Raw genomic sequence first — 20,281 nt, forward strand, 5'->3', positions numbered from 1 at the left:
GCCAACACCCGACTGAGAAAAATGACTCAACAACAACTTTGGCAAATCATTATAACCTGTCTGCCTCAGTTTCCTCCTCTGTAAAATGGTATGATAATAGTTCCTACCCGAAAGAGCAATGAAGATAGAATGACAGAACAAGGGTAATTATTGTTACTGTTATCAAGGGAGGTTGAGGAACAAGGACTCCAGCGTCCACCCATTTCCCAGCTCTCTAAACAATATATCAATAAAGGGGGATGGAAATGTAAGGGTGACTTAGTTTCCCTTTGGTAAAATAGTTCTGGAAGATGCTTTGTTAGGGCCCTTCATGCTGTGTGGTTACTAATTAATGTTAATGCTCCTGTTGTCAGTCATCTGGCATGTTCTATCCCCGGCTCTTTCCCAGAAACAAGCAAAGCTTGGGATAACCGTCCACACACAGCGCCTTAGAGAAGAGAGGATGGATGGCTCAGGGTCGCCTGCGTCCTTATCCAGAAGGAAGCCAGGAGTGAGGCGAGGCTGGGATCCAAACCAGCCCCAAAGCCGGACATTCCTCGCCGGAGAGGAGCGATGACCCCGAGAGGCTCCGGCCGGCGGCTGACCCCTCCCGGAGGGCACGGGGCCGGAACGCGATGGTTGCGGCAGCACCGAAAGCCGCAGTGGCGGCGGCGGCGAGGACAAACCCCGGGGCACCTTTCCCGCCGCCCTGGCCTCCGCACCCGCGGGCTGACCAGCGGACTCCCGGAGACGACGTGAGCAGGTCTTGGGGGGGGGGGGGTGAACAGGTGCTCAGGAGAGGGCGTAGAGGGAGGGGCGCCGCTGCCCCTTTAAGGGGTGGTTTGCGGATCCCAGTCCTCCTCCACCCTTTCCCCGGAAGAAAAGCGGAGCCAAGGCCGAGGCTGCTAGGTGGGGAGGTGCGGAGCTGGGCGTGGGGAGGCGGGGCCGTGGGACCCCTCCCAGCGGCGGTCCGGCCCCCGCAGCCCGGAGCCCGGATCTGGTGGCAGCGCCGGCAGAAGGCGAGGAGGGCACCGCCAGCGCGGAGCCCAGGCGCTGCAAAGTAGCAGGAGGGCAGGGCCGGAGACGCAGGGGACCGGGGAGTCCGCCTCCGCCGTGCAGGCTGCGGGGACGCGGCCCAGAGAGACGAGGAAGGGGAGGGGAGAAGCGGGGAGCCCGACCCGGCTGGGTGGGAGAGCCGGCGAGGACAGGGTGGGACACTGGCGGGGGCACCCGACTGGACTAAGTGGGGCCACCTGGCGGGGCTGGCGGAGGGGCTGTAGGCTACGCTACGGGCGGCCGCGGGGCAAGCAGGTGAATCTGAGCCCCTACACCCCTCTCGCGCCCCCAGCATACACCCAGTCGCCCCACCGGGTCGGCTGTAGCCATGGACCCGGGCCCCCGAGGCCGCCGCGCCCCCTGTGCCCGGCGCCTGCCCCTCTGCGCCTTGGCGTTGGCTCTGGCCGCTGCGGGCTGTCGCGTGGCCTCCGCCTTCAACCTGGACACCCGGTTCCTGGTAGTGAAGGAGGCCTCGAACCCCGGGAGCCTCTTCGGCTACTCGGTCGCCCTCCACCGGCAGACTGAGCGGCAGCAGCGCTACCTGTGAGTGGGGGCGGGGCGGGGGCGGGGGGGGGGTGGTGGTGGAGGGAGATCAGGACATCAAAGAGGGACCTCCAGCATCCCCCATCCAGTCCTCTTCCTTGGAGCGCCCAGAACGCCCCAGGGTTTAAGGATTTATGGGCCCCGAGGGGTAGCTTTGCTGTGAGTAAGGGTTGAGCCGAAGACGGGGTGCAGCGGTGGCGGCGACGGAATCTGCTGGAGGAGGAGAGTAGATAATCCCTAACACGTGCGAGAGAGCTGCCACAACCTGCCTCTCCCCTCTAGAAAAATTCCCAGGCTTGAGGCACAGGCTGGGGGTGGGGTCCCCTTTGTGCCTGGAGACCCCGGCGACATGACTAGGAGCGACTGGATTCCTGAACCCTTCCCTCTCTTTGAGATTTTAAGACTAGACATCCTTTCTCCCTCCCAGCCCTGTCCTCCAGTCCCCCATCCACCCCTGACCTGGTCGTGGGGAACCGGGATAAGGCCTAAGGGAACAGCCATTCGTCAGAAAGAAAGCCTCAGCTTGCTGACCCTCTTCCCTGCCCACTCTCCACCTTTCCTGACTGCACCAGCCATATCCTGAGCATGTCCAGCATCCTAAGATCTAGAACTGAAAGGAACCAAAGAGAAAATCTAGTTTTAACTCACTCCTTTTTACAGAAGAGTAAACTGAGGCCCAGGAAAGGGAAGAAGCATTTATCTAGGGTTATACAAGAAGTAAGTCATTGATTTCTCATTACATCTAGAGCCTTCTTGGCTTACAAAGCAGGTGCCTTTGCTATAGTCACCCTATGAAAAGAGCACGATACTAGAGGTTCTCTTCACTTAACAGATGAGGTGAAGTGAGCCCCCAAAACACTCAGCTAGGACAGGGTCTGGATCTGGATTTGAATTCACATCCTCTGATTCTAAGTGGAGGCTTTACCCAGGGATTTAGGATGAATGAACTGGATAGAGGCTGTTTCTTTCATTGAGGTCAGGGATTGCTACCTTGACCTAACCCATGTCCACCTCCTTGAGGTTCTAGTGGTGGGAAGAGGGCATACCATCCCAATGTTTTCCTTCCCTCCAACAGTTAGGACCCCTATCCCCACCCCCTTTCTCCTCAGCATCTTTTCCACATTCCACACATTCATGCAGGATCTTCAGCCTTGAGTGTGTTTGTTTTGGTTTGTAGAGGAAAATGGCATTTTTTTTCTTCCTTTCCTCTCCTCTCTATTTCTCTCACCTCTAATAGTTGCTGAGAAAAAGGAAGGGGACAGGGAGTTTAGGGTTCTAGAGGGGGAAGATGTTAGCATTCAGCTGTTTGAGTCCTGAGTCCTCAGTTAGACATAGTGGTTGTTTCATTGACTTATTTCTTACTGGATTTTGTATACTTTGGGGTCCTGGATGGGATATTTGTTCAGTCATGTCTGACTCTTCATGATCTTCATGACCCCTTTTGTGGGTTTTCTTGGCAAAGATATTAGCAAAGTGTTCCATATCCTTTTTAAACTCATTTTCAGATGAGGAAACTGAGGCAAACAGGGTTAAGTGACTTGCCCAGGGTCACACAGCTAGTAGGACTCTTTGACCAAGTTTGAATTCAGATTTTCCTGATTCCAGGCCTGGCTTTCTATTCATTGTGCCACCTAGTTTCCTCACATGGGTACAGACTGGGCATTTATTTTATTATTTTATTTTGGTGAAGGTGGGCTTGGGAAGGAAGACCTTCTTGAGAGATGGGGTAATGGATGTGTCAGGTGATTTGGGTTGTTGTAAGGCAAGAGAAAAAAGAGGGGGGGATTAATTTTCTTACAGCTGGATGACGTTAATGAAAAGAGCCCTCAAACTATACTCCTAAGATGCAGTGTACTGGTTGAAGGTACTTGGGGAACTGCAGCAGAGCACATGGACCCACCCTGCCTAGCCTAAGACCTAAGTGCTTCTGAGAAACTTGAGAAGTGACTAAAGTCTAAACCTTCCTAATAGCCTTGACCTTTGACCCCTGGCTGGTAGTTCCCAGCTTCATCCAGGGTTTAGCCCTAATTTGGGAAAGTTGAGAAAGAACTGAGGAGTCAGGGCCACTGAGTTCTCCTCCTGATTCTTGGCCTGAAATCTGCCACTTTTCTGTTTTCTAAAGGAGACTATCATTGGAGACCCCAGTTAAAGCTTCTTCCTTAGTTTATAGTATAGCACTGGCTTTTTAAGCATGAGCCAATATGGTTCAATGGCACTCTCCCAACTCCTGAAAGGCAGGAGACCTGGATCCTAGTCCTGGCTGTATGACCTTGGGCGAGTCAATTCCCTTCTTTCAAATTTCCTCCTGTAAAACAAAAGATTTGAACAGAAGAGATGATTTATCCAGTGAAAAGAGCACTGGTGAATTATTTGTTGCCTTGGGAGGAGGAAGGGAAGGGAAGGTGGTAAAAATAAAAAGTATGGAACTCATAAACTTGCAAATGAATGTTGAAAATTATCTTTGCATGTAATTGGGGAAAATAAAATAGAATAAAATTTAAAAAGATAAGAAAAGACCAGTGAGGATATGGATTCATTGCTTTGCTAACGTAAGTCACTTAATATCCCTGGGTCTGAATTTAATCATTTGTTAAATGAGGGGATTGGATCTGATGGCCTCTGAGAGCCCTTTCAATCCTAAATCTATGATCATCTCTCAGATCCCTTCTCCTTCCCCTGGTTCCCAGAGTGGAAACTATCACAGGGTCATGAAGGCTCAACTCTGAATTAAATCATTAGGTACCTCAGTCTCATTCTTCATTTTGTTCCAAATGTCCTCTTCTGGGGCATCTCAAAGCTCCACTGCTCAGAAATATAAAATTTTTGAGCTAGAATGGATTTTGTAGTGTGTTGCCTCCTTCCTCTTGCCCCAAAATATCTCTTCAGGGTTTTTTGAGTGCAAAGATTCTGGATCTGTGACAACTGAATATGATCTTTGACTTGCCTGAACCTGAAAATCTAGGTCATGTCTAGGGTGGGGGAGGAAGAGTATGGATGAGAGAGGTGGAGAAATTGTGATTTCTAGGTCCCTAGGGAAGTTTTCAGTCTCTTGTTCTGCCAGAGACCCCTCAGCAGGGCCAGATGGGTTTGGATAGAGACAATCAGCTGTGTATCCAGATGTGAGCAGCTGCCTGAAAAGTCAAGCTGTGAGTTGAAACCTTCTGGCCAGGCCCTTGAGCTATTGGGCCAGGACACCTAGGTTCCTCTGGGGGAAAGAGAATCAAAGACAGAGGAAACAGCATTTCAATCCCTGACATTTATTTTGAAGTTCAACTAACATAAGCTGACATAAGGCCTACTGTGTGCAAGGCGATTTGGAATGGGCAGGTGGACTTCTTCTCAGGCTGATACACACACACACACACACACACACACACACACACGCACACAAACAAAAACAAAACCTGATTATCAAAGAGAGACTCAGAATCTCTGAGCTCTCAAAATCCTGAACAGGACATTTATGGGCAAGGGGAAGGAGGGAGAAGACTATACTTATAGCTCTAATTTGTGCATGTGTGTGTGTGTGTGTGAGGCAATTTGGGTAAAGAGACTTGTCATAGGACACAGAATTAGTGGTTGTCAAGAGTCTGAGGACAGATTTGAGCTCAGGTCCTCCTGATTCCAGGATTGGTGCTCCATTCACTGAACAACCTAGCTGCCCCTAGCTCTAAAATTCTATGACTGAGCAATGGGGCTTTGAGGTCATTGGAATTACTCATTGCAATGAGTAAAGGAGGAAGCTGAGACTATTCCTTGGAGAGAATATATTCCAGTGCCCTTTGCTATTATGCCTAACAAGAACCTAGCATTTCTGTAGTATTTTAAGGTCTTTTTTACATATTCATGTCATTTGATTCTCTCAACAACTCTGAAAGGTAGGTACTATTATTACCATTCCCGTTCCTGAGGAGACAGAGGCTGAGAGAGTTCAAGTATAACACACCATCTCTGTGTTTGCCTAAGAATACTAGGTTTCTAGAATCCCAATTTAGGTCATTATAAGCAGTAAGTTCCATAAGGAGCAGATATGATCTTAATGGGGCTAGCTCTTCCTTTTCCCCCCTACACTGGCCCAGGGAGCACTATGGGAAGAGAAAACTGTGGGTACCTGTTCTAGATCCAGGAGTGCCTAGTGTGATCTCTGGAAATATGCTTCCTCTAGGGTAGACTGAGTTGGCACTCCCTGGGCTTGGTGCCAGGTTGAGGAGCACAACAGCCAAGGCCTTAAGGCCTTAGGCACCCATCACATAAGATGAACCTTTTTCTTTGTCCTATCTCTGTTTCATAAGCCAGTGAGAAAGAAAGTCCTTCACCTTGGAACAAATATAGTTGTGTGCTGGCTTCTTTGGGCAAGGAAGAACAGGTTGATGGGGGTGGGATGCTCTTTTTTCCCACAAATGGGCTTGCAGGTAGACATTTCTTAGGATCCAGTAGGGAAGAAGACACCAGAAAGTGAGAAATAGGGAAAAAGGTATCCAAGCATCTCTTTCTTTCAATTAATAATGAAGTATTAGCTAACCCATAGATAGAGGAGCTGGAGAAGATGACATTGACCTTGGCCTACTTTGGGTGTTTTTCCCAGCTCCTTTCTTCCCTCCTTATCTCTTTCTTCTTTTTTCTCTCATCACTTTCTTTCTCCCTCCATCTTTCTCTCCCACTATCTCCCCCAATCTGCCATCTCTCTCCACCTCATCTTTCTTCTCCATCTTTCTCCATCTTTTCCTTCTTCATTTCTTTCCCTCCTCTCTCTCTTTTTTTAGGTTTTTTTTTGCAAGGCAAATGGGGTCAAGTGGCTTGCCCAAGGCCACACAGCTAGGTAATTATTAAGTGTCTGAGACCAGATTTGAACCCAGGTACTCCTGACTCCAAGGCCGGTGCTTTATCCACTACGCTACCTAGCCACCCCTCCCTCCTCTCTCCTAACCTCTCTTCTTCCCCTTTGTTACTTTTTCCCCCTCCTTTTCTTCCTCCTCTTCATTCTTTTTCTTTTTCCTCCTCTACTCTTCCCTTTCTCCCCTTTTCTCTCCCTTTTTCTTCTCTCTTTCCCATCCATCCAGTTACTTTGACTTGAGGAGCTGAGTCACTGGTGGGGAGAGGACAATGGGGGGGGGGGGAAAGAGAGGGAGGAGGCCTGCTGTTCCATCTTGGGCACTATAGAGCTTTGCTACTACCAAGGGAGAGTCCTCCAGGGAGATGTCTAATTCAGGAAACAGAGTTGGCACTGAGTTGGGATCCAGGCAGCAGGGAGCTGCTGCCCCTAGGCAGAACATGCTCCTTCCTTCTTCTTACTGCTCCCATCCCTTTGTGGAGGAATGACCTTAAATCAGAAACAGCAGACCCAGAGGCAGGGTGGTTCCTGGAGGCAGCTCCATTGAATGGAACCCACCTTTGTTTAGCTGTTCTCTAGGAGGCCCCATACCCTTTCTGGAACTGAATTTGCCCTGACTTCTCTTATTGGGAGAAGGGGAAGAGAAGGATCTACCTGAAACTTCCTCTCCCAAACCAACCTCTCCAAAGTGAAGCATTTGAAGAAAGTTAAAAGCTATTGTTACCCTAACACCATCCTCTTCTCCCCTTTCACCTCACCCCAGCCTGCCTTTTTCTTTGGAGTAATGGATGTTGATGCCCCTAACCCTCCTGAGTCCTATTTCCTAGCTTTTATCACTTCTGCTGTTTCTCTACTTTGATGCTCCATTAGCTTTGAACTACTAGAGAGAGAGGGTAGGGGAAAGAAGCATTGCTTCTCAGTATTTCAGTTCCCCAGAGCCTGGGAGGGGCTTAGCTACCTTACAGAAAGAGGATGAGAAAAGCAGCTGCTTTGCAGGAGTTTGTCAGAATCTTTTCTTCATCTTGCCTCTATTTCCCTGATACCATCTCTGAGTGATGAGAGGGGGGGAAGTACTGAATACATGTGAAAGAATTAGATCTTAAGATAATCTTTATCCCTAGGCCTCGATTTCTCATCTGTAAAAAGATAGAGTTGAGGTAACTGTTGAAGTTAGTTTAAAGTTGAAAGTTCGGATTTGAAACTTTTGTGTTTCCTTTCAGCTCTAGAACTATGGTTCTGAGTTTTCTGAAAGGAGAATCCTCATTATTGCTATTCCATCCCTTTTGATGTTCAAAATCATTTCAGTGTATAAACTTTTGCCTTGAACTCCCAATCAGAAGGGTCAGATTTAGGAGATTGGGACAAAGAGAAGTAAGAGACTGAGGGAGGGATTCCTCCCCTATCCCACTGACTAGAAGTTGCCAAAACCTTCTTGGCTCAGAGGTTGGGAATTACTTATTCAACAAACATTTATTTAATACTTATTATGTGCCTAATACTGTGCTTCTCAATGCTGGACATGGTTTGGGCAAGGGTTATTATATATAAGGGCTCTTATTCTATCTCTGGTTTAGGTTTGGTTTGGAAGGGAAGGCTAGCAATCTACTTCACACCTTCAGGCTTTTTCCTCCTTTCACGGAAAGGTTTGGAAAAAGAGATGAGGCTGTGTCACCTCTCTGGTTGACCTCTCTGATTCTTAGACTATACTCTGTGATGGTAGTAAAATTAGTGGTACTTTAGAATGGAACTCCATAGAGCTTGGCCTTCTTCACATGCTTCCTTGAGGGCTCTCATTTGTCTGCTTCTCCTGATTATTTTGGCTATTTTTCTCACTCTGAATAGATAGTATTTTCTCTATTCTAGATTGTTGTTTATCTTTCATTCTCAAAGAAGACAATGACATCAGATAGGTGATATATCATGATATAAAAGTGAATTGAATTTAAGTGAGGTAAAATTGGGCAAAGGCACTGCCTCACTTTCTCCTCCAGAGCCATCTGGGTCCAGTGGTCACATAAGGATCCAGGAGGACTGGAGAAGGCCCTGGTTGCAGGGGGAGACCATGGTCTTTTTAAGCTAAGGTCTTTAAGAGGTCTTAGTTTGACTGAGTCAATGCCCATTCAGTGATTAGGCTAGGTGAGGAAAAATGAAACAAAGAATGACCTCTTTTGCTTAGTCAAAAAAAAAATCCATCTGGGAAGGGAAGACCCTCAAGGTTTCTGGCCCTAATAGAAACAATTGCTATTTATATTCGCTTAGCCAATCAGGACCCAAACAGTGACCAAGTGTGGCTTGGCCTGGGACCTAATGTTGGTCAATTCATATCTGACCTCTGGACCCTGATGCTCCTGAGAAGATAGTAAGGCTGGTGATTTTGCACAGCCCTGCCTCATTTAAATCCAGTTCATTTGCATTTCTTGGCATCACCTCCCTGATACCACGATCCTCTTTGAGAACAAAGGACTAACTACAGCCTAGGTGAGCAGTCAGAGCTGTCCCAATGCTGACCATTTGGGCAAAGGTTTTCTCTCTCTCTCTTTCTTTCTTTCTTTCTTTCTTTCTTTCTTTCCTTCCTTCCTTCCTTCCTTCCTTCCTTCCTTCCTTCCTTCCTTCCTTCCTCTCTTTCTCTCTTTCTCCTCTCTCACCTGTAAGTGCTCTGCCCAAAGGAATGTAAATTTTGATTTCTGAAACCTAGAAAGATATCTTGGGGCTTACAGTTTGGCATGATTCTCTGATTCTCATTGATTGGCCTATTCTAGATAGATTTGAATGGAGGGAGGATGTTTAGGTTGGTTTCTGTAGCTATAGATATAAAGAATTCTGGTTCTCAGGGGACATCAGGCAGAAGTTAGAGGGAATATTTATTTGTTTTGCCTTGAGTGGAAGGTAGCATCTGACTGGAGACCTAGGATTGGAGTTGCCCCAGCCATATTAACTCTGACTCTCCTTTGAATTCAAGGATCTAAGAGTAGGATGAAGGGGGGGGGGGATGAGCTCAGTGATCTGGAAAGAGAGAAGGAACAGACTGTTTTTGTCACAGAAATCCATGCTCATCCTTCTCTCTCCACATTCTCCCATGCTATCTCTGCCCTGCTTGGCCTTTGAGTGAGTGGGTGAGATGTTGAAGCCTTTCAAAGGATCATAGATTTAGAAATAAAAGGGACTCTAGAGGCCACTGAGACCAGACTCTACCCTTTTACACATAAGGAAACTGAGGCACACAAAGGGCAAGTGACATTCCCTCATGGTCATATAGTTGGTATTGGAGGCAAGAGGTGAACTAGTTCTTTCTGACTTCTATGCCCAGTGTACTACCTACTATGACTATAACTTTTTTTTAATAAGTTGAAATGCTTGTCTATGTGGCTCCTAGATTCCAGGAGCTTTCTCCTTTTCTCTTCATCAGAATCTCCCAGTTTAGTTGTGATGAATGCAAAACATACCTTTGTTACCTGCTTCATATGCCTCTTGTTCTGTCATATCTAAATCTTTATGACCCTGTGGATCTTTGTGCTTTGGGTTTTTTTGTCAAAGATACTAGAGTGGTGTCCATTTCATTTAAAGTAGGTCACCAATCTGTATGCAAATAGAAGTTAAGTGACTGACCCAAGGTCACAAGCTAGGAAGTTTCTGAGTCTGGATTTGAACTCAGGTCTTCCTGACTTTGAGCTCAGCACTCAATTATATCTCCTAGCTGCCTCATTTCAAATGCCTTAAGGTTGGTCATTCATTTTAGTCATGTTCTTTTTAGTCAAGTTTAGTTCATGGTAAATATACAAGAGTGGTTTGCCATATCCTTCTCCAGCTCATTTTATGGATGAGAAAACTGATGCCAACACAGTCAAATGACTTGTCCAGGATCACACAGCTAGTAAGTGTCTGAGACCAGATTTAAACTCAGGTCTTCCTGAGTTTAGTACTTATGTGCCTAATAATACCATGCTTCTCAATTCTGGACATGGTTTGGGCAAGTCATGTTTTTGTTATATAAGGGCTCTTATACTGTCTCTTAGGTTTGGTTTTGAAGGGAAAGCTAACAATCTACCTCACATTTTCAGGCTTTTCTTCTTTCATTGAAGGATTTAGAGAAAGAGATATATCTCCAGTCTAGCCTTTTCCTTTCTTCCCTTTGTTTTATGATATTAATGCTTATCTAACAGGATATCATGTGATATTTGTGTTGATGTCCCTTCATCATATGCTGAGATGCTACAAGACTAAGACCATAACTAAACTTTGCATGTCTCCTTGCCACTATCACAATGCTTTGCATATATAGTAAATCTATGTGGAATAGACTTGATTCTAATCTAGGAAAAAAATCAACCTAGTCAAACTGGGGTACACTAGAGTTAGTTACTGCTCCCCCCCATGCTGTTAGGGCTCCTACCTGTTCTCCTTTCTCTGTCTCTGATGCCTACATCTCTCTCTACCCTCCACCTTTCCCTCCAACCTAGTATAGAACTCTGAAGTCGAGATCTGCTCCATCCTGGGCAAGGAGCCAGCAGGGCTGGAGGGGCCTCTGAGCCAGGAGCTAAAAATACCCATGGGTTGGGGGGAAGGGGGGGTTGGTGTTGAGGGAAGGTTCCTTGTGGAATCTCTAGGAAGGGAGGGGATTGGATTCCAATGGAATTGGTGGGGGGAGGTGACTTCTGTCTGAGCATCCCTTCTTTCCCCACTCCTCAGTGTCCTTAGACCCAGGGCTTGAACTGAGGATGAAAGAGAGGAGAGGTAGGCAGACAGATAAAATTGACTGACTTCTATTCTGCTGACTCAAGATTTTAGGAGGGGGCTGAGTTTGGGGGAATGAGAGGGGAGGGCTAGCTTACATGTCAGAGCATGCCAGCTGCTCAGCAAGGCAGAATATTGTCTGGGCTGGGAAAGAAGGTGCCCTACCATTCCCCCTCCCCTGTTCCCCACAAAGAAGCAGTAGCAGTCTATGATTCAGGCAGAGAGAGTGGAGACAATTCTTTCAGTTACATTTCATTGATGGAATCTAGCTTAGACTTTCTCTAGGTCCCCATTCTTCCATCAAGGACCAAAACCATCTTGAGATGATTTCTGCCAGCCCTTTGCCTCCAGGTTGAACTATGTTCAATCTAGACAGATCTGTTTTTTTAAGAATCCCCTACCCAGTCCACAATTTGTGTATGGATGTCCTTAGAGATGGGAAAACCTACAGGATAGCTAACCTCGGTCTCTCCTGCTGTGATGTTAGCCTATGCCTTCCCAACAACCATCTTTAAACTTCTGATCCTCTCTTCTGTCTGACTAACCTGGTAGGCAGGGGTCTGTTGGAGTCGGCTCAGGCTGGGAGAGTGGATTGTTAAATTTTCAGTAAGAACATTGATGCCCCAGAAATCAACGAACTCTGAAAATTAGGACTTAATGTAATGTTGATTCGATAGATTTGAGAAAGTAATGGAGAACATTAATGTAGTTAAAACTTAAGATTGTATCCTGCAATTTCAGAAAAACTGATTCTTAAGCATTTATGAGTAGACTGCAGCTGATAGGATAAGGATTCCAGGACCCAGTAGAAATGGGGCCTAGGATTTCTGGTTTCATCAGTCACATTCCTATGCATAAGGAAGTTGGGTGGCAATTAATTAAAAAGTGGCATGATGGCCTGGGTCATTTTCCCCATCCCCCACCCACCCCTGGCTCCTGGCTCATATACTGAGGGGGTGGGACAGCAGCAGGCTCTAGTGGGTGGTCAGTCACCAAAGAGCAGCCTGGTTTTCCTTGCCCCTTCCTGTATCAGACTAGGAAGTGACTAACAGGGGGCTGACAGGGCAGGGCTGGCACCTGGCCAACCTTGTACATGTTGGTACTGCCAAGGAAAGGGGGAAGGGGACTCTTCTTAACCCCCCCTCCCTCCTCCTAGTACCCCCAGGGCCTTAGAACAAAACTATTGCTGTTGAGGTGTGTAGGAAAGCATAGATTGTGTCTTGCTTCCCCCTTTCTGAGGCTCCTCAGGCTCTGCATTCCTGACATGAAAAGGGAGGGATCTCCAAGTCTCTGCATGCTCCGGGTTTGAACTTCTCCTCCTCCCATCTGCTGCTCAACAGCGACTGAGAGTCACTGTCTAGAGGCAAAGATTGCATCCTGATGCTGCCCTTGACTCTCCCTTGATGCTAGGTGTGTGAGGGTCAGAGAGAAAAATTTTAAAAAAGTCAATGGTGGGTGGGTGGGAGGGAGAGAAGTAAACATGAGGCATCTTAGACCAAGAATTGGATTAGAACCCAGGAAACAGGGCAGGGAGCAGTAGCCTTGTCCTTGTGTGACCTGGGGGAGAGCAAGGGAGGGAGTCATGAACATCCGTGGCCTTACTGCTTCTCAGAGTTTATCTGGTTGACCCTATCCTCTGCTTTAGCTATCTTTGCTGAAGCAGCAGTAGGGCTCTCTGTGCCTTCAGAGAATTAGGAAAGGATACCAGTTAGGTTTGGGCAAAAAATGATCAGAGCCTTCTTGAACTGGGTGGCTGGCAGCCTTCTGTATTGAGGGTAAGAGATGCTATGAAATTATAAGCACTTAGATTTCACAATTGATTAAATATCATGAGAGAGGGGGGAGGGGAGAACAGGTCATCTGGAAGGATGGTACCATCTTCCATAGGAATAGGGAAGTTCGGAAGAGAGGTGAGTTTAGGGAAAGAATTAATAAATTCTCTTAGAAATGTTGAAAAGTCGAACAATGAGAGGAGACGTAGTGGAGTCCTTTTGTGAGCATCCCCAAAGCTTTCTCTAGACATTTAATTAAACAAAGAAAAGAGAGATATAAGCTGATTTAGCTTGAGCAGGTTGATTTTATACTTTAAAAAATTTTTTTTGGAGGGTTTGGGTTTAGTGAGAGTTTTTTAAAGGATGGTAGAGACTTGGGTATGTTTGCTGATAGAAGAGAAGGATCCAAAAGGCAAGAAGAGTTTGAAAACTGAGGGGAGTGAGGATAATTATGGGGATCATTTACTGGAGAAGATGGGAGGACATGGAATTGTATTTGATCAAGTTGGTCTTCAAGGGGAGGAGGATAACATTGTTTTCAGAGACCAAAGGAGGAGAGAATAAGGAATGAAGTCAAGGGCTTGTGAGATGTAGTGATTGAGAGAAGGGGAGCTCCTAGTGCATGGTCATCATTTCCTCGGTATGGTGTAAGATGTTCCTTAGGCTTTACTCAGATGCTCCTGTACCTCTCAGTGTCATGTCAGATTTTGGGGGGAAATGATTGCTTTCCTGGAGGAAGGGGAGAACCGAGGCTTGCACAGACAATCCTTGGACCATTCAGTTAGGGAAAGGACCCAGTTGTCCCATACTCTGCAGTACAGGTACCCTTTTTTTAGGTACCCTTAACCTTGGATGATAGATCAACTGAGAGCCAAATGTTAGCCTGACCGCTACTCTCTTTTCTGCCCCCTCAGACTACTTGCTGGTGCTCCTCGGGACCTTGCTATACCTGATGGCTACACCAACCGGACAGGTGCAGTGTACCTGTGTCCCCTCAGCAACCAGACAGATGACTGTGAACGGATGGATATAGAAGAAAAAAGTAAGGGGGAAGACACTCAAATCTCCTTGTCCTGATTATTCCCTTTGGGCAAAGTCCTATGGGAGTGGAGTGGATCAGAGGAGATGAAGTTATCATCCTAAAAAGGAGATCACAGACCCTGCCCTTCTCAGGCTGGAGATAGATGGAGCATAGATCACCCTGGGAAGAAGAAGAGTGGAACATTTCAGGAAACTGAGACAGAAGAAAGGGACTAGGTTGGGGGAGAGGAGGCTGGTGTCCAGGGTATGCAGAATAGTTTAAAGGAAAATCTCGGGGCCAGAAAAGGAAAGGTGAAGGACATTTGGGGAGTCAATCTACTTAACTGATATAGAGAGTTTGAGCACCCAGTTTTCTGCCCTTGAGAAGCTTTGGGGTACAAGCAATGTGAGAAGTGAATTGTTTCTGTGGGGTATACCTCCTTAGTCTTCTCTTCCTCTGCTCACTCCCACCTTTGCTTTTAGGTAATCCCATGCAGCACATTATTGAGGACATGTGGCTTGGGGTGACAGTGGCCAGCCAGGGACCTGCAGGCAGAGTGTTGGTGAGTAGGAAGATGTGTCTTGGGTCATTCACAGCCCCTATGCTCCCCTTGTCCCTTCCAGATTATTCAGATTTCCCTGGGGGTTGGGGGAGTGGTGGAGGGAATATTACATGGCAGAGGAAGAAGCAGGAATCTGAGTACCTGGGCCTCTGAGAACAATGTATGTGTATGCCAGTGTTCCCTAGGGGGTTCTGCAGCTCTTCACAGGCTGGGTGTGGTCCAGCCCTAGTCCATGTCTCATTGCTCTTCCTTGCCCCTTGGGTGCCCACCCTTCGTGGGAACAAGCTAAGTGAGCCTCTGGGAGGAAAGGGCAGAAGGGGCCCCAGGCAGCACAAACTTGGCTTTAATTGCTTCCTTTGGGAGGGAGGTGGGGCAATGGGAGCCAGGAAGAAGTGACACAGTTCCTGGGGAACCTCGCCTTCTCCAGCTTGGGCGTCAGTCAGGAGCTTCTGTCTACCTTGGGGCACTCTCCCTTTTCTTGTGCTATTCTTCCTTACACCTTCTCACCCTCAGACCTCAGTGGTACTCTTCTTCAGTGCCAGTTATTCCTATGCCAAGCCCTCCACTTCTGGAGAAACAAAATTCTGGAATCCCATTTTGAACTGAGTCTAGACTCTATTACACAGAACCACAGATCCAGAATTCTGCCTTTGAATTTTTTTCTGGATTCCCAATTCTTGACCATTTCTATATCAGTCCAATTCTAGAATAATGTTGTTAATGGTAATGAACTAACATTTATACAGCCCTTTAAAGTTTGCAAAACACTTTACAAATATTATCTCTTCACAATAACCTTGGGAAATAGGTGCTATCATCCCCATTTAACAGATGAGGAAACTGACACAGACAAAGGTTAAGTGCCCAGAATCTTTTGAGTGTCCGAGACAAGATTTGAACTCAGGTCATCCAGACTCCAGGACTAACTGCTGTACCACCTAAGTGGCTTTTCCCCTATTTCCTCTTGTTTTAATAATGATAGTAATAATAATAATAATTATTATTATTACATTTATATAACCTTTTAAGGTTAGCAAATCATTTTATGTTTTTATTTCATTTGATCCTCATAATAATTTGGGAAATAGCTACTATTATTATCCCAATTTTACAGATAAGGAAATTGAGACTGGGAGTTGTTAAGTGCATTACTCAGAGTCACAGAAATAGTAAGATTCTGAGGCAGAATTTGAGCTCAGATCATCCTGAATTCAAGTTCCTTCCTATTCTTTCTCCCTTATCACCTAGCGTTCATAGGCGCACGCATACACATCCACATCCACACACACACATCCTCACACAACACACACACAATCTAATTCTAGGTCAACATCTGTTTTTTGTTTGTTTTTACTTTAAAAGAACAGGGTATTCAGGAGTGAGGGGACAGAGCAGGATGTCTTTAAATTACTCTGTGATCAGTTTCTTTCAAGGACTGCCCCAATTCATCCTTCAATGATAATCCCCCAAACTCCCTTATTTTCCAAGGAGTGGTGCTCATTTTTCCTCTTCTCCCTCCCAGGGGGAATCTAATACTCAGAAAAAAAGATATTCAGCATCAAAAGTTAATTGAAAAAATGAAAAGAACCCAGGATTTCCTTATTTTCCACTTCCAAAACCACAGACAGTCCAGTGAGAGAGGTCTAAGAGACAAGCAAACAACTGCCTGTCCAGGTCTCCAGCTGTGGGACCTTTGGTGTGATATATAGGCTGGGTTTTAACAAAGGCTTTGTCTGGGGGGGGGTGGTCCCCAGGTTTGTGCCCATCGCTACACCAAGGTGCTGTGGTCAGGGCCAGAAGACCAACGGCGGATGGTGGGAAAGTGTTATGTGCGGGGCAATGATCTGAAGCTTGACCCCAATGATGAATGGCAGACTTACCACAATGAGATGTGCAATAGCAACACAGACTACCTGAGCACAGGCATGTGCCAGCTGGGCACCAGCGGGGGCTTCACCCACAATACTGTATATTTTGGGGCACCTAGTGCCTACAACTGGAAAGGTGGGTAAGAAAAAGTGGGAATTGGTAGATAACATTTAACCCAGGCTGGTGGTAGGAGTATCAGGCAGAACCTTTCATCCTGACTTATCTGTTCTCAATACAATAAGTGCAACTGTTTTATAATTGTGAAATGAGTTTCTCATTTTTCTTCTTGTTGATGGAATCAATAGGTGAGATCCTTCCCTGGGGATCAGTCAGAGCAGGAGCTTTATCTATTACTGCAGGCCCAGATGCTTGACTCTTTCTCTACCTTCCTTTCTCTCTCCTTCCTCTCTCCCTTTCTCTTTCCCCCTGCCCTAGATTCTTCCCTCCTTTTCCTCTCTCTCCTCCCCCATCCTCTGTGTGCATCTGTCTCTCTATCTCTTTCACTCTTTCTTTCCCCTTCTCTCGCTGTTTTTCTTTTTCTGTCTGTCATTCTTTCACTTTCTCCTTCTTCTCTGCCTCTCCCACTCTCTCTTCCTTATTTCTTCTCTCACTTTCTCCTGTTTCCTACCTTCTCCCTCTCACCTCTCTATCTTCCTTCCCTCCCTTCTACACTATTCCTCTCCCTTCTTTTTCTGTCTTCCTCCCTACATCTCTTTATCTTTGTCCACACAAACATACCTCATGTACTACCATGGCTGCCAACCAGAGCAAAAGGAGAGCCCTAAAGTTGATGTGAATAGCCATTAGAGAGAATCCCAAGAACCAGGTTTTCTTGGATCTGAAACTATCATGACTAAGAGTCAGAGTTTGGGGGAGCAGTAGGATAGAGGAGGATGCAGGTTGCTAATGCAGAGCCTAGAGAGGATCTCTTTGTAGCAGTAGGACAATAGCAGAATAGAGTAGAAAGGCTCCTGCTCTTGGACTCCCAGGGTCTGAAGTACAGTCCTGTCTCTATGCTCCTTGTTACCTGTGAGACCATGGCACAGTTAATTCACTCTTCTGAACCTTAGTTTTCTCATTTCTAAAATAAAGTGAGTTAATCTGAAATGATGTCTCAGATCACTTCTGATTTTAAGACCTTGGAATCCTTTGATTTTCATAGGGGTTCTTTCTGGGTTGTAGTCAGTATAATTTAGAATAGGAAAGGACCTTAGATGTTGTCTAGTTCAACCCCTTTCACAAAGGAAGAAATTGAGGTTCAGGGAGAGATCTTCACAAGAGATCTCAGAGCCAGAATTTGAACCCAAGTCTTAAGAGTGGAACATCTTTTCCCTGCTATTGTGCTTGCCTCCCTGAGGAAGGGTGAGGGATCCTTGGAGAAGATGGTGGTGGAGAGTTTCTATGAAAATTCAGAGTAAGGAATTGAATTCATGCTAATTGTCCCCCCTTCCCCTTAAGGCACCACCTACATGATCCAGCGAAAAGACTGGGACATTTCAGAGCGCAGTTATACAGACAAAGAGGATCTAGGGCATCACTATATTGGTGAGTCCAGGGCTGGAATTCTTAACAATGGACTGAAGAAGAGACAACTTGATGGGTAGAAGAGAAAATCTGGTGGAAGTAAAATAAAAGCCCAGGTGTCTAACATAGTCACCCCCTTTTTCAATATATTCCAATATAATAGATTTCCTTTGTAACTGTATTTTATTTTATGCATTTTAAAAACATGATTCTAATAAGGGGTTTCCAGAATGGTGCATAGCACAAATAAGGTGTGAAGTATTCCTGGCCTAGGGCATGCATCCCAAGAGAAATCAAGGAAAGTGATTAGAACTGCACATAGCATGCATTGAGGTCCCTTGTGACCCAATCTCTTCTTCTTATTTTCTCCCAGGGTACACAGTGCAGGTGGGGAATGGTATCTTGCACCCTGAGATTCTCACCATTGTGGCTGGTGCTCCCCGGCACCGCCATGCCGGCTCTGTCTTCCTCATGAACCCGGGGGCAGGTGGGGAAATGGAGTTGAAGCAGGTCCTGGAGGGGAAGCAGGTGGGAGCCTACTTTGGCAGTGCCATTGCCCTAACAGACCTTAACAATGACGGGTGAGTGAGACTTTAGATCTTGATGGACCTTGAACTTTTCACTAATCCAGGGATCATTCTTCTCTTCTAAGGCAGTGAATGGGAAGAGACATGTGTAATTATGCTTTCATTTTCATTTCCCCTCATTGATTTGAGATCAGAACTTGTGGTGGGCTCTAAGTTTGAGTATCATTTGTAAACAATTTGTCTTTCTGATGCATGAGTTTTCATGTGGAGGATAGCTGTATATGATTCTTGAAGACATTTAAAACTTTCATGTTGGGGCAGCTAGGTGATATAGTGGATAGAACATGGTCCTGAAGTCAGGAAGAACAGAATTCAAATCCAGTCTCAGACATTTAACTAACAATCACCTTGCTGTATGACCTTGGGCAAATCACTTAACCACATTGCCTGGCAAAAACAAAACAGCAACAAAAAACTTTCATGTCATTTGTGGGACAATCAAGTAGCTTATTTCTCATGGCTTGTTCATACTCTTGTATCACACAGGGTCTTATATGGCCTTCCTATGCCCAAAACTTAAGACTAAAGGCCTTGACCAAGACAGTCCCAAGACTATGTGGATTTGTTTCTGGGTAGAGTATCTGTAGTTCACTTTGAGAGGGGGACATCATAGAGCCATTTGCCCTCACATCTTCCTCTCCGCTGGGGTAGGTGGCAAGATCTCTTGGTGGGTGCACCCTACTACTTTGAACGGAAAGAAGAGATCGGTGGTGCAGTCTACATTTTTATGAATCAGGGGGGCGCCTTCCCCACTCTTCCTTCTCAACACCTCCATGGCCCAACAGACTCAACCTTTGGCTTCTCTGTGGCCAGTCTTGGAGACATCAACCAGGATGGTTTCCAGGGTGAGATTCCCCCTTCTCTTGCCTCCTCCCAACACCCTCTCCCCTTAGTCCTTCAAGTCCACAAATATTTACAGAATACCTACTTTGTGAGGGCAATGTGCTGAATTGCAGGGGGATGGGGGGGGTAAGTACAGAGAAGAATTAGATAGTCTCATTCTTCCCAGAAATTACAGTATAGTCAGAGGAATGACATGCACCCAAGAAAAGATGACTAACAAAAAAAGGGCAGTTGTTTAAATGCCAAATATGTATTACACCCAGAAAGCTCTGGAGTTTAGAAGAGGGAAACCATGTAGCCTTAGGACTTCAGAAGAGACTTCTTAGGAATAGTAAGATAAGATGGGCATTGAATAGATAAGATTTAGATAGTTACAGAGAAGAGAGGCCATGCTGGAGGATAGTATGTAGACTGGTGGGGAACAGCAAATAGGGTTCATATTTGGCTGGGGTGAGCAAATAGGGTTCATCTAGGGAAGTAGGAGCAGGCAAGGCTGGAAAGGTGAATGGAGGTCAGAGTACAGAGGAACTATATCTTTTAGGAACAAAGGGGCCTTTGAAGGTTTCTAAGTTGGGAAGTGAGTAACATTAGTCTTCTACAGCTCTGACTAAGAAAGAATAAGGTATTGGGGGTATGTCAGGGAAAGAATCCTTGCAGTAGTCCAGATAGACTCTGAACTAGAGTGATGTTACAGGGTCAAAATACATTATTATGGAAAAATCCGCAAGACCATAGGTTCAAGGAACTCTGTAGGTCACTGAATTCAACTTACATGTTTTACAGACGATGTGGCAGGTGAAAGTGAAGGAGGAATCTGAATTGGTCTTTAAAGTTTAAAATATGGATAATAACAGGGAAACAAGAGTGGGTGGAGCTGATTTTGAAGGGAAAATGACAGCTAATGTACCCAGAGCTCTAGAAAGAGAGTCAGGACTAGATAAAATCTTAATTCTGTCTCTACCT

The 20,281-nt window shown here is 46.0% G+C and overlaps 1 protein-coding gene across 3 annotated transcripts in view; it reads left to right on the forward strand.

Moving 5' to 3' along the window:
* The first annotated feature begins 1,262 nt into the window (after nucleotides 1-1,262).
* ITGA3 (integrin subunit alpha 3) overlaps nucleotides 1,263-20,281 on the forward strand; it is a 33,285-nt gene continuing 14,266 nt past the window's right edge. The window contains exons 1-7 of one of the 3 annotated variants that reach the window (XM_074224244.1): nucleotides 1,263-1,578; nucleotides 13,827-13,954; nucleotides 14,416-14,495; nucleotides 16,250-16,499; nucleotides 17,823-17,909; nucleotides 18,262-18,469; nucleotides 19,127-19,320. In XM_074224244.1, the coding sequence (XP_074080345.1) occupies nucleotides 1,364-1,578; nucleotides 13,827-13,954; nucleotides 14,416-14,495; nucleotides 16,250-16,499; nucleotides 17,823-17,909; nucleotides 18,262-18,469; nucleotides 19,127-19,320 (1,162 nt within the window). In that variant the 5' untranslated portion in view covers nucleotides 1,263-1,363. Of the gene's footprint in view, nucleotides 1,579-11,230; nucleotides 12,551-12,722; nucleotides 12,916-13,826; nucleotides 13,955-14,415; nucleotides 14,496-16,249; nucleotides 16,500-17,822; nucleotides 17,910-18,261; nucleotides 18,470-19,126; nucleotides 19,321-20,281 lie in introns of those variants that run through there. The other 2 variants (XM_074224245.1, XM_074224246.1) reach the window with 2 other exon arrangements.

This window comes from Macrotis lagotis, chromosome 2 (assembly GCF_037893015.1).
Source record: "Macrotis lagotis isolate mMagLag1 chromosome 2, bilby.v1.9.chrom.fasta, whole genome shotgun sequence".
NCBI lineage: Eukaryota > Metazoa > Chordata > Mammalia > Peramelemorphia > Peramelidae > Macrotis > Macrotis lagotis.